The 14,163-nt window shown below is 35.3% G+C and overlaps 1 protein-coding gene across 1 annotated transcript in view; it reads right to left on the reverse strand.

The window, feature by feature from the left end:
• Positions 1 to 2,118: 2,118 nt before the first annotated feature.
• Positions 2,119 to 14,163, reverse strand: part of AHI1 (Abelson helper integration site 1) — a gene marked incomplete at both ends in the record, with an annotated part of 91,111 nt that continues 79,066 nt past the window's right edge. The window contains 3 exons of the mRNA XM_081998536.1: positions 2,119 to 2,347; positions 5,823 to 5,902; positions 13,670 to 13,770. Of these exons, the coding sequence (XP_081854662.1) occupies positions 2,119 to 2,347; positions 5,823 to 5,902; positions 13,670 to 13,770 (410 nt within the window). The remainder of the gene's footprint in view (positions 2,348 to 5,822; positions 5,903 to 13,669; positions 13,771 to 14,163) is intronic.

Here is a 14,163-nt window from a genome sequence, read left to right on the forward strand (position 1 = left end):
TTTTATTTTTTTTCATTTCAGATCTTTTTGTTCACTTTCTGTTAAATGAATGCAGAAAACACTAGTACCACAGTGACATGGCATAAAGCAACAGAAGTTTCTAAGCAACTATGTGGTAGGAAGGAAAAAAATTGTAAAACAAAACAAAAGCTATTGCAATTACAAGAAAACATTATCAAAAGTTTATTTTCAACTCCCTGCATTTTCATGTTTGGCTCTTATCTGATTCCTTCTGCTTAATTGTTATTTGGAACCATGCCTTGGAAGACACTACTGCTGCCTCTCCTCTCAATTTGGAAAGTGTGGCAAAGCAGCTCTATTCAGCTTCAGAGCAGTGAACATAATTGGAGCCCTAGTTCGCAAGCATGAAAGGAGGTGCTGTGCCTTTGATTAGAACTACCATCTCTCTGTGGTGTTTATCTGAAGTGTTATTCCTGTCTTCAGTGTCCACAATGCCAAATTAACATTTAACAATGCTCTCCAATGAGCTCCCAAATCTTGGCTACTGCTCTGCTCTCCCTGACGTGAAGCCTGATGTCATGCTCTGCCCTTGTTTTAAATGTGATCCAGGACATTTTAAGAAACGTAAGATGTTGAGATTTTTCTCTTTTATAAAAATCTTTAAATCGCACATCACACTGCATGAGGAGCTGGAATATATTGCAAAAGCCTCACCAGATTCAGGCAATCCCAGGACTAAGATAATTTTACACCATGTCTGACTGAGGAGAGTGACATTAATAAGTTTCCAGTACACATACGCGAGTCCCATTTAGAGGAGAACTCCATACACATGTTCTAGGCAAAGCAAATCTAGGACTGTTCGCAAAGAACAATTACCAGTGGGGCCAAAAAAGAGCATTTGTTGCCATGCTTTACTCAAAAGAAACACTGGCTTTAAAACATGTGCAGCGAAGGTATTACAATATATAGCAACTAGTTCTCTGCATCTGGGTGCATTTCACACATCAGTGCCCAACATTGTTATTCTCACTTCTTTTTTTAATGGAATCAAGTGCCCTGTCTACTAAATAAGGGCCTTCTAATTTTATGTTATTTATTGCTTCAGAGGGGGAGGAGGAAGAATTTCCTAGCAGAGTAAAAATAAACTGGACATCATCAGACAGAAAAAATACGAACACTAACTGATAGAAAGTGCTTCCTTTAATATAAAACATAAATTATTTAGCACTGTAGGTAATTAGTGAAGTCATTAGTAGAAGTTCACAACATAATACTCAAGTAAAAAAATAGATTAACGACACTTAAAAGTGAATAAGGACTACAAGTAAAACAAACAGCACAGTTGGATATGAAATATTTCCTTCAGACAAAAGAAAGTACATTTGGCAAGACTGCTTCCAAAGCAGCCAGGAACTCTGACAAAACTGCCATGCACCTTTAGTACGTGCAGAAAACCTCATTTGAAAAATATAACTGCCTGGAATTTGCAACACTTATTTACATTGGTAAGTATGAGTAGTCCCACTGAAGACAGTGTAGTTGCATAGGTAGTTACTCAACAATTCACTTCAGAGCTGCAGAATGTAGTCCAAGTGAGTACTTGATGTCAGGAAAACATTTTTAAAAAGCTTATTTTTTCAGGTATACTGTAATTTCAGTGTTACCTTTGGAATTCTGCCCTTCTGAATACTGTTCTATTTCACTTACAACACATTTTAAAATGCTAATTTAATAACTTATGTAGTGTTTCGGCTTGTTTTGCTCTACATCATACTTTTTCACTTGATTCTCTGCTCCCAATGGATTGATCTACAGTCTACAGAAACGCCTGTTTAGCCTAACTTAAGGTGATATCAGATATTAAATTGGTCAACATTGTATTTGTCAGTGGGGTTCTCATGAAATATGAAAGTTGGTTTCAGATTTTACCAGTCTAGTGAGGAGCTGAACATCCAAGTTCTGTTGATTTCATGGAACCCAGGGCAAAAGTCATCCAAAACAGGTTGACACCATTGGTAAGTCACAACTGGCGCCATTTTGCATATTTGAGTGTTTTAAATTCTTTATTTCTTGTTCATCTTAGAATTGAGATTGTAGTTGCAGCCTTCAACATGTATACTGAATATAACACCAGTATTCAGAACTAAATTATGACTATACATCATACCATTCAGGCTCAAAGGCAGTATTTGTCTTTCCATTCGTGCTTAAGTTTGAGCCTCTCACTGCCTTTTTCTTCTTCTTCAATTCCACCCCATGGGCTGTAGGTTCATTTTCAACATCATTAGCTGTAACTGATGATACAGGAGTATCGAGACCCATTAAGTTGTGATGATTTTCTATCTCGTTCTTCTGTATCCTTTTCTTCTTTTTCTTTGCACCTCTGGAGGAAGGTAGATATGAAAAGAGTAAAAGAAACACAAAGCCCAAATTTAGAGCTTTTTCCATCCACAGCTGATGTGTTAGAGCAATTGTCTGCCTGTCCTTGAGTACAATACTGGAACAGCTACAAAAACTACCATTCCACGACAGAACAGAGACAGAAAAAACATGAAGACAAAATATGAGACCACTCAGCTAGTCTACTTTTCAACATATCATAGCACTGCTTTGAGAAGAACTGCTCATGATCTTAAAAACCAGCTAGTCTTGATCAATAGTCAACAGATATAATTAGAAAATACAAATTACCAGTTTCCTCCTCTCATAAAAGTCACTGCACTTTTTTTTTTTCCTAAGCTCAAACACCAAAATACTTGCAATTAAAGAGACACTCCTGGTTTATTTATTCAACAAGAATAAGACAGGCAGGCAAAGTGCGTAAGATTAGTTTTTCCATTTTAATTTACCTGAACTGTGACAGATTTATAGAATCAGAAATCACTTTAATGTCTATTCATGCTTATCAGATTTCATACAATGACAAAAGCATCAGCCAAGCTTCTGTATCTTTCCCAGTTAGTGCCTTGAACAAGGGAATTAGACTGGCCTTGCAAATGATGCCAGGAATTATGCAGATGTTACACTACTTCATGAATTCCCACTCTTGACAGAAGTTGTAACTTTATTTAACTATAAATATGTAGTAATCATTTGACTGTAACCTTTCATGGGCAGGTACCATCTGTGTTCAAAATTTGTATTGTGCCTAGCACAAAGAGGTCTTGGTTTGTGACCAGAACTGTTATGTTGAATGCTGCTAAAACACATAAGCAAGTGGATGAATCAAGACTGAAGAATGTAATGAGGGGTGTGCAGTCTCCCCAAAAAGGGTGCTGCAAGAGCATCACTGTTGGTGACACTGTCCTACTGTAATAATTTTTTATAGATGAAAATGTTTATACATCAGCCTTGCTAATGGACTGATAAGTACCTGCCTCTAGCTTGACTTTTTTTTAAAGCTAAATTGTCCATTCATGAACACATGAATTGCTGAAGCTCTAATATTGGAACATTCTGAAGGAAAACATTCTGGAGTTTAAGACCCTCTGTGCTAGGATTCCTGCAACAATTTGAGAAGTACTGCTGCACGAGGAAACCAGGGTACAAAAATCATAATTCATCAGTACCAATCTACCAAGCTGAGTGTTCAGCTGGGCCTGATGTGTAATCACTTGTAAGTTTGTGCAGAGAGCATTACCTAGTGTAGCTCAACAAAACTGTAAAATGGGAATATAACTTAGGAGATAATGTCTGTATTGACAAATAGTATCTAATCATTAATATGTGAAGGGTGAAGCTTCTATGCAGATTTTCAGTATAAAGCTACTCAAATTTTGAGAAGCAGTTTCATCTTTTTATTATTTGAACATCAGATGTGATGACGTATCAAATCTTTGAGATACTTAGATAAAAACCTTAGTTCACTTAGCATCTATTATGTGGACATTTCTCTATTTCTTCTAGAGTCTGCAGAAGATAGATTAATTGCTTGGCTAAGATAAAAATCTACTACCACCTCGAATAAAACTTGTTTTCCTACTACAAAACTGTGGTTTTTATCCAGAAATTCTGAAAGATAGACATGTCATAAGGTCTTGCCATTCACTTTCTTTTACAGCAGGTACTGTGGCCATAATGAATACTGTTCTAATAGACAAAACAGCAAACATTCATTTGGAGGCTCAAAGAAAGGTACAGTGTGTGCAGGTGCTAACAGTTTCACTTCTCTATAGCGAAAGTGCATACTTGGCAATCACATCTCACTTGATTCTTATGAAGTTTATTTACTGCATAATCCCTATTATATACTAGCATGTGACATGGATATTAAGTGTATTTTCACAGGAAACAGGAAGATAACAGAATGTTTTAGGTGGAGCAACTAGTTAAGTACAGATTGGACAGCACCTCAAGTCATGTTGATACTGCTTTTAGACGCTAAAATAGAAAACTTTCCCAGTTAAGACTGCAACACTTGCATGTGTGTCATGTTTTAAGGTTATTTCAAGACGCATCAACTGCAGTGAACAAGAAAACTACAGTTCTGTCACAGCCCCTGCAGGTCATGGTTTCAGGTACAAAGAAGCGAGAGTTTTCATGAAAAATATGCAGCTATGTTTCTGAGGTGTTTTATTATCTAATCTGTACTATAGTCTATAAACAGAAATATCAAACAGTCTTTCAAACTACTGGCATCAGAAATGCCAGAAGATCCTTATCTCTTCTAGCTCTCAAAATAAGGCAAAAACTTGTAGTCTCTTCTGAAAAAAACTTGGTATGCACAGTCACTGCTATTAATTACAAAGACAGTGAATTACGTTTCATTATGTTCTAGTTCATGGAAGAGCTTGCAAAGTACATACTTGCAGATTCAAGCTTTACATCAGGAATAGACACTACTCAGATTTGCATTCTGTTCTTAAAACATGCAGTGAAAACTGCCCTCTCCATGCCAGACAAAACACAAGCGCTGGGGACAAGCGCAGCAAAAACATTGTAAAGCCTAGAATATCTTTTTATTATTTAAGTATTTTAAGGCATTTCCTTCCTTAATATACATCCTATCAGAATAGTTATACCCAAAATTCAACCTTGAATTCTGCCAATGTATAGTTATATAGCCCATTCCTCATCATACTTGAGGGTTAAGCTTTCCACTCACAATTTATTTTCAAATCTAGATACACCTGAAGATAGAAAATTAAGATTTCAAGATAAGTTAAAATAAGATATGTATCTGCATCTATACGATATATGCACAGACTATTTACATGGGGAGGGGACCAGTCTGGAAAATGATCAGTGAAATAAGTTTGCTTAGATGACAGATACCTGTAATGGCAAACACAGGAAGTATTTTCAGATGTATTTTTTGAGTAAAAATGGTTGCAATAGGTAAAGATATTGTAGAAGCCCTGGTTCAAAATGTTGATATCTTATCTGCTTACATCTTTCTCATGTATTCAACAAATACATAGAATTTTTTAAAAAATGCAAGTGTCACAATCAAAAGATGCTAGCTTGCATCTTCTCAGTATGTGAAAAGCTTTTGAAATTTATATTAATTAATTCTTAGAAGGTGCAAAAATAGTTTGCAGTTTGTAGCAATAAAGCCTAATACATAGCTAAGGGACACGACAGGGCAATCCCATATCCCTTATTTTTTATTTTCATGTACATTATAGTCCATGCCCTTTTCAGGGGAGAGAGTGTGTGTATGCATATGTGCATATACAAACTGTTATTTCCTTCACATTTCAGGTGTGAAACACTTTTTGAATGATTATCCTAAAGCTAACTTCTTGTTTTGCTTGCTAAAACAAAATTTTTGTTTCATCATTTCAACATTTCTCACAGTTTTCTAAAAGCAGTTGTAGAAATAACACTGCAAATTGTTCTAAGTATTTCTGGCTTACTGTGTTGCAGGTGAGTCTCTCTCTGTGTCATGCTCCGAGCTAAATTTTAGGTCCCCTGACTTACTGATGACTGGTGACATCTGTAAAAGAGAAAAAAAAAAAAAGCAGGAAAGTAAAAAGACTACACACAATGGGGCCAACACATGTACATAGAAAACCCACCAGCTTCCTGAATAAGGAGAGAATATACCTCGTTTGAAAAAGAATGTCTATCAGCCATGAAATGTTAACTCCTATGTGGTTACAAACAAGGAAACAGTACCCTGCTTTAAAAAACAACACAAACCAAACCAAACAAAAAAAACCAACCCAAAAACTACTTGTAAATAAAAGACAGTTTTCAGGTATGTGTGAAAACAAGAGGTTATGAATCTGCTTGAAGTAAGCTTAAAATACAGATCGTCTGTAAAGAATTAAGTTATTTCTGCTACTGCATGAGTAAAGAGAGAATGCTGAAATGCCATTTTATTGCATAGTTTCAACAAGAGAAAGGTGCCTATTTTTTAACCCTACAAGTTTCAGTCAAATGCAGTTCAAATCACTCAGGTTACTTCATAATTCAGGGCTAAAACCAACCAACCAAACCTGGAAGAGTTTAAGTAAATTCTCTAATTTCTAGTGTAATTAAGTGGGTCTCTATGCAACTTACTTCCTGTATAAACGAACCCCTTCTAATTCTAACAAGTCTCATACTTACTGCAAGAATTCCCGTAAGGAAATTTGAGCACCCTTCCTGAGTTTACTGTCTTCAGGGACAGATTATTTTCTCTGCCTTCTTCCAGGCTGTTCAGAAATACCTTGTAACTACCCATGTAGTTTCATCTTCATGGGGGGCAGAAGCCAACACAAGTCATAGGCCTTATGTCTCACTCAAAATTTGCTTTTCTGGAACCAGAGATACACTACACATCCAGCCAGGAACTTTATCTATTTAGGTGATTCAAGCCATGAAGGTAAATGCACTTGCTCTATAGCCTACTCTGCACAGGCAACTCGCCCATAGAAGTTGTTCCTACAGAACTTGATCTAATTAAAGATTCGTTGGATCACAGATGGCAAGAACAAACATGTCTGTCTTTTCAGACTAGCCTTTAGGATGTTAAATTCAGTATTAAGTTTGTATTTTGTGTTCTATTACACAGTCCATGGATAATAGATTTATAGCAATGTACTTAGCTCCCCAGAACCATGTTGATGCCTCCTGTCAAAACTGTTTTAATGAGTCAAGTTTGGGAGAAATGCTGTGATACCACACCACACTCCTAATTTTCTTCCCTTGTATTCTGTACCCCTCCACACATTTCACCATTAAATGAACAACTGGTAGGGAGCTTTGCTAGTGGAATTACAGATTTCTTTTGCCATGAGCTTCCTATTTAAAATGCCAGTAATTTGTAATTGCTTTTTTGCCCTCTCTAGTGTTTTTAAAGAACAAGCCTATCTAAACCAGATTCACCATATTGTAACCCTTGTACCTAACAGTATTAGCTTAGCTGTATCTAGCAGAACTGTGGCTCTGTATGCAACAGAGACATTGGCATGAATTTCTGTCTTTCCCATAAAAAACAGCTAAACCACTGTAGTATTTAGGACTAAGCCAACACTCACTAGCCTCTCCATCCATGAATGCTAGAGCCACAGGCCGAGAGGACTTTGCCTTGTCTAGTCTTTGAAACTGCAAAATCCTGGGCCTGTTCAGGGCTAGGAGAGACCAGCAGGAAATCTGGTGGGTAAAAACCGTAGTCGTGGCTCAACACTGACAAATATTGCATCTCAGAAATCAAATCAGCTAGATGACTATTTGAGGGACAGCAAAAGAAAGAGGAGGAAGAGTAGAGACAAGATACTTCAGACTGAAGCACTATAGTTCAGTACAGCTGTTTTCAGTCTTGAAATCTTGGCCTCTGGGAATTTATCTGTGGTTACAGCTTTGCATTAAAATTTGCATAAAAATAGTTCAATCCTGTTCAGAAAAAGGCTATGAGGACCCAAGGAGAAAACAACGGGGACAGAGAAGTTAGCTTGCTCCTGAGAGTTATCTTAATAATAAAAATGTCCCTCGATAATATTTTTGGTTCTGCTTGATCAGTTCAGGGGCTCAGCCTGATTCTTCCTATCTTTAAACAGACCAGTCACTTACAGCAAATGACTATGGATGTCATGTCATCTTTTCTTTTTTCCCCAATAGGTATTAATTTGCTTGTAAACCAGATACCTTTTCTTTCAATGACTCAATACTATAGACGCAGGCGCAAACATATTTTGAGACAAAACACATCATGAAGCATAGAGGTGGTTTTGGACTTGAAAAAGAAAGAGCTACCAGCTTACAAATAAAGTAGCACCACACATGCTTAAGAGTAATTCAACTTGAACAGTCAGACCACGTTTTAAAGGGAAAACAGAATATCTAAAAAAATAGGAAACTACAGAACTAAAAAGGCAAAACATGTTAATGTCGGGTAACATTTAAGGAACATGGTCTATTCCTCATAGACTGTACCATAGTAACATTTCCTTCAGAGGAAGTATTTCTTCAAGAACAAAGTAATTACTATTTCAAAAGTAGGATTCGCAAAGGTGTCTCTATTTTATAATGCCTATTCAACAGTTTATGTGGAAGACCACACAGCAGCTTTGCTGACTGATTCTAGAAAAGCACAGTTTCTTTTAGCCCAGATGCCAATACCTTTAGAAAGGGAGATCTTTAATCACATTAGGCACGAATGAAGCCCAGAATTACAGATTTCCCTACAATACATTCTAATTCAATTGAATATCACATTTTTGTGGCTCTGCAACCTCTCCGAACCTTGAAACTCAACAAACTTCATGACATGTTGAAATTCTTCAGCTCTATTCACTGGAAGAGTTGCACCGTATTAATTCTTTGATGTTTCCTTCATTAACATCATCACATCTTCCTAAAAGTTAATCAGTCACTGAAGTGTTCCCCAGTAACCTGAAGGAAGGCACCATTAAAGGAGAAAATAGAAATAGCACAAACTATAAAATGGAAGGTTTTGATGAAACTAATAGAAAAATTTCTAGCTAGTAATTTTGGAAACATTTTTGAGCAAGTTTTCTATGCTTTTTAAATTTTTACATCTAATAAATAGATTTTGAACCCAGAAAAACACTCACATCGAAAGAGCTGAAGCCCAGGGGAAAAGCATCAATTGCTTGACAGGTTAGTTTCAAATATGCTAGGCTAAGCATTCAGAAAGTCTGACAACAACCTACTCTAGGGGAAGAAGAGTGAGAATATGAATTATTTATGTAAAGTGATAATCCCAAACTTTGTTTAAATATACATGGAATCAAGTTTTGATGATCTCTGGGTAGATTATCCAAATTGTGCAATAATAATGTAGTTCTTGAAGGTAACCCTTTTCTTTCTATGCTTACGATCATTATTTTAAACCTTAACATCATTTTTACAAAGATAAATATGCTGTAAAGAATATTTTCTAACACTTTCAATGGACATTTTAAACTACTGTTTTGTTTTTGTCTATTACTACTTCCCACTATTCTCACATAATGTAGAATTGAGTTCTTAACATTCAGAATCCAGTTAGATGTATTTTATATAGCAAGTGGTAGGCCATCTTAATTTCTAAAACATAGTCGAAAGATTTTATAGACAGCAGAACATTTCTGGCCAAAAAAGGAGACACTCTAGTGACTTTGAAATGTCAATGATTTGCCACAATTTTGCAAAACCCAAATTCTGGTTTCTCTTAGAACCCTATCTCAATTCCCGTCTTTTCTGCATTCAGTTTAAGGAACGTGAAAACAGCACATTTACTGGAGCAGCCAGATGACAAGTCCATCTGTATTTCGGGGGATTCTTCATCAGTGCAGTGAGAACTTCAATCCATGAAATTTCTATTGGCAGTTTAGATGTATGTTGTAATTAAAGATGACTATGACCTAATTTTGTGGCTCAGGAGTTAAGTAACTCATAAGGCAGGAAAACAAGGTTTGCATAAAATTATTATGTTATGAATGCAAAGCTGATGGTAGAAAGCATTTTGAAAGCAGGTTCTTTGAACTACAACTTTTTGTTATTATTTGCAAAGATTAATATTGGATCTTGAGTATTACACCCTCTTCTAATGTTAATGATTCCATTTTATTCACTCATCAAAATTCTGAAGATTAGCTAGATATGCATTTATAATATCTGCAGTTGGAAAACTATTTTTAATTAGACTATCTGGTATTCTCAGTAATTAAAACCATAATATTCTTCTACATTTTAAGTGCCCTATTTAGTCTCATATGGTAGCAAAATCTCATGAGTAACTGCTATGATGTTTTTCACAGTAACTGAGTTTTTGCAGTCTTAACAGAGCTAATTATTTAAGTATTCATCAAAAAAACCAGAAAGAACAATATATATCAGACTTGGATATAAGTAAGGATTTGGGAAAACATGCTTTTGGCCAAAAAACAAACACAAACAAAAAATTCAGTTATATTTTCCTCCTTGTGGTAACAACTTAAGTAACAACTTAATTAATTAGTCATTAAATATTTTTGGATTTGAAAAAAAAAAAAAGCTTCATTTTCTGTCAAAGCAGAAAAAAATAAATCAGAGGATATTACAAAATAATGAATGTTTAATATTTCCCATGTAAAAGAAATAGGCATTTGCTTTCATCAGCTCTAACACTGAAAAAAAGTGAAAGGAATAGGAAGAAAAGCTGCTGTGTCACTGCTGCAACACAGGAACTGCCATAACCGATCAGCCCCCTCAGTGGTCGTCTTAGCAGTTTTGTCTCAGAAGTATCTGGTATTGCCTAAAGCCAAAGTGCTGTAAAACTTGCCTTCGTTATGACAAACAGCTGAATGATAATTTGTTTCTTCTATGTAGCACTCTGCAGCTTTTGTAAAACCATTCCACTTCAAGGCACTGCAAGTCTTACACAGAGATTTGATTCATCATTTGATTCAACTCGCTATCTTCTTGGTGATTTATATGGTGCTTATATAACTTGAAATTTAAAAAAAATCAGACAGATTTGTGTTTTCCAGTCATTTAGATGCTTTTGCAATCTCAGCCATTACCTCAGCATAAAATGTGTTATTAAAAAAAAAAATCCCTGAGCACGTGAGTTTAGTAGTGTCTTGTAGTAGCTAGGTTCACCAGGTTAACTACGCATGGCATAAACATAAATTTCCTTCTACCAATATCAGATGTGTTCCATTCTAGCTTAATGTTCCCTGATCTTGTTTTAGAGCAGAAGGGGGGAAAAAAACAAAAAGAAAAAAGAAAAAAGAGGGCATCCAATTCACCTCTCTACATCATGTACTGTTTTAAACACTCTCTTTGCTGCTCATTCTTTACTATTTTAATCTTGTAAGTATATACTCTTACGCCGTTTTTTCCAGGACTTTTAAATGTTTCATTACTTTTCTCTGGACTCTTTATGATTTTGTAGCGCCCTTGGATGCTGTGCAAGATAAAAAGCAACGTGTTTGCTTGGTTTTGAACTGTTACTGCACATTTTATTCATCATGCCTTTTGAATATCTGTATGTACTACATAGACTCTTACAAAATTCCAACTTATTATGAAATATGCAGTCAATTTAATTCAAAGTGCCAGTTGAATCAAAGTAACGAATATTTTGACAAAATATTACTAAAACTGAGTGTTACTAAAAAGTGCTATGAGTAATAAAAAACTATTGTTAGAAAAATATGTCAACCATAGACACTTGAGAAAATATAGGCAATCAAAACTCATAAAACAGTACTTTTCACAAAGTTGAATAACAAATACTGGTTGTAAATGTTAGTAACATTAGGTAGTGCACATACAAGTATTTTGATCCAGTAAATCAACTAGATTCCTACTAGATTAAAACAGAAAAAAAAAGATGTGGATAACAACGATCAAGTCTTTAACGACAATGAGTATCTCAGCACTTCTCCCTTTTCTAACCTGGGTATGAGCAAAACTGCATGAGTATAGCAACATATTCCCTCTGGGATACCTTCCTTGCCTCCAGCAATGTAGACAACAGACTAAAGAAATCGTCATGCTTTCCAGTAATGTTGTAATTTTTCCTACATTTGTTCCAGTCTGCCTTTACAGGAGTACCTGGAAGTAATGCACACTTGTCTGTCTTAGACAATGAGTTTCTGGCTATGAGTTTCTCAGCTACAAAGAGGTAAAAAATACTTCAAATTAATTATTACTGCTCAGTGTAGTGATTAATTAAATTTTTAAAGTATAGTTAGAAACAAAACACTTAATAATTCTACTTATAGTAGCTGGCTTCAACAAGACAGCTGGCTTCAACAAGACTGCCAAGTGACTAATCTGTACTCAATAATTTATTAAATGCTACTTATCTCTATTCACCTATTAAAAACAGAAGCTACACAGAAAAAGGTTAATAGAAGTAGCTTTGAGTGTTTTAATCTTAAACACTGCAATATATATAATGCAGTAAAAAGATTAGATAAATCATCTGAAAAAAGAAAAAAATTGTAAATAAGCAACACAGCATACGTTTTGAGTCTTGCAAATCAGACTCAAAAATTAGATTCAATTTTAGAAAGGTACGTGGAAAAGTCAAGTAATTTGAAAGAAACCTGAAAAAAGTAACTTCTACAGTAGTTATGTTAGTACCATTTGACTAAGTAAATAGCTGTGGAAAGCACTTAAGAAGGATACAAATATTTTGGAATTTAAAAAATTCTTAAATTCTAATAGTTATTGGAACTAGTTTCTATTACTTTTTTTTGCTTACAAAGTATCCCATGTTTTAAGACAATCATCAGTCTTACTTCACAGAAGAGGAACATAAGCTATGCAAAGTTTCTAATCTCTATTTGTCTGGAGAAGTGAGAATCATTTAGCCTGCTTTGCACATAGCAGTATCTCTAAAGATTAAAAAAAAAAAAAAAAAAGTAAAAATCAACCCCCTATTTTTTTCTTGCCGAAAAACTGATCGCTGTTTATTTATTCTTCTGTACATAGTGTATTCTGACTGTTAAACTAAAATCACAGAAACAGGGATGCTTCTGCATATAATATAGTATGTGATATGTAAACATAATGCCATATGCAACTGCAACCCAATGTAAGTATATATGGTGGGAATGGAAAGAGAGATAGTCAAGACAAAAGCCTTTCTTTCCTTTGCTACTAACTATGAAGTCTCTATAGTCCACCCTCCTGAGCAACCTACAGGATAGGCGCAGTCATTCACATCAGAGAACCATCAGCATCTTTTAAACAGAAACATCCATTGACAAGTAAGCACGTTTAGATGCAGCATATCTCCTGGTCTGGTAATAAGGCTTTACGGATCACATTGTATATCTTTAATTAGGATATTATTATACAGACTGAAAAACTCTTGAGAGAAAAATATCACAGCTTTTTCCTAAGCAACCTGATAGATGAGGAAATTTCATGGCAGAAAACCTGAAGAGTCTGTGGGCAGTGCATATCCCAAGAATGACAGTCAAGTGGCCAAAAGTATGTCAAGTTTTCAGAAATCGATGTTGTTTCTTCAACCATTATTTACATCAGGTAGCTGTGAGAGATACTTCTGTCAACCTTGGAATCAATGGGAGATTTCCCAGTCATTACAATGATGCAAGAGCAGGCAGAATATTTAATTGCTACATGACGGAACAGCTGGTTCCACGAGACAAACGGTAGACATCTGCTGAAAACCTACCTGCTTGCCTGGAATGAGGTCTACACATCAGAAATTTTTCCAAGAAGGATCAAAAATTAATACAGTCCACCTGGCACACAAAGGACATATTCCACCACTACTTACAGAATCCTTCTCAATCCCTCCTCAAATTATTACCTTATGTAGTGTTGGAGAACCTTCCTCTGCTCCTGTTGGTCCTTCAGGTAGGAGAGGAGTAGAATCTGGTACTAATCCTGAAGGTTGTTCTTCATATTCTTCTGGAAACAGAATCCATAATTCACTATTATGAGAGCCATGAAAGAATTATGAAAGTACCTGTTTTATGTGAACAACCATGACATTACAATCTAGCCAATAATGGGATGTGAACTGAAACAAGTGAAAAATGTTTGAAGCCAAACTTTGTATGAGAATTTATCAAAATTTGCCTATTAACTTTCATTTATATTAGTAAGCTTAGATTTGAATGTATTTATATATAGATAATTTACATAGGTAATTATATAAAATAAAAACAATCAAACATTTACATGACTAGGAACAGAGTCTTGTTCTGTTACTGACAGCAATGCAGCTGATACTTAACAAATGTATCATATGCATTTCTTTCAATTCAATAATAAGATGGTCACCAACTGAAATAAAAAATC

The sequence above is a fragment of the Phaethon aethereus genome (assembly GCF_964289735.1).
Source record: "Phaethon aethereus genome assembly, chromosome: 3".
In the NCBI taxonomy this organism is placed as follows: domain Eukaryota; kingdom Metazoa; phylum Chordata; class Aves; order Phaethontiformes; family Phaethontidae; genus Phaethon; species Phaethon aethereus.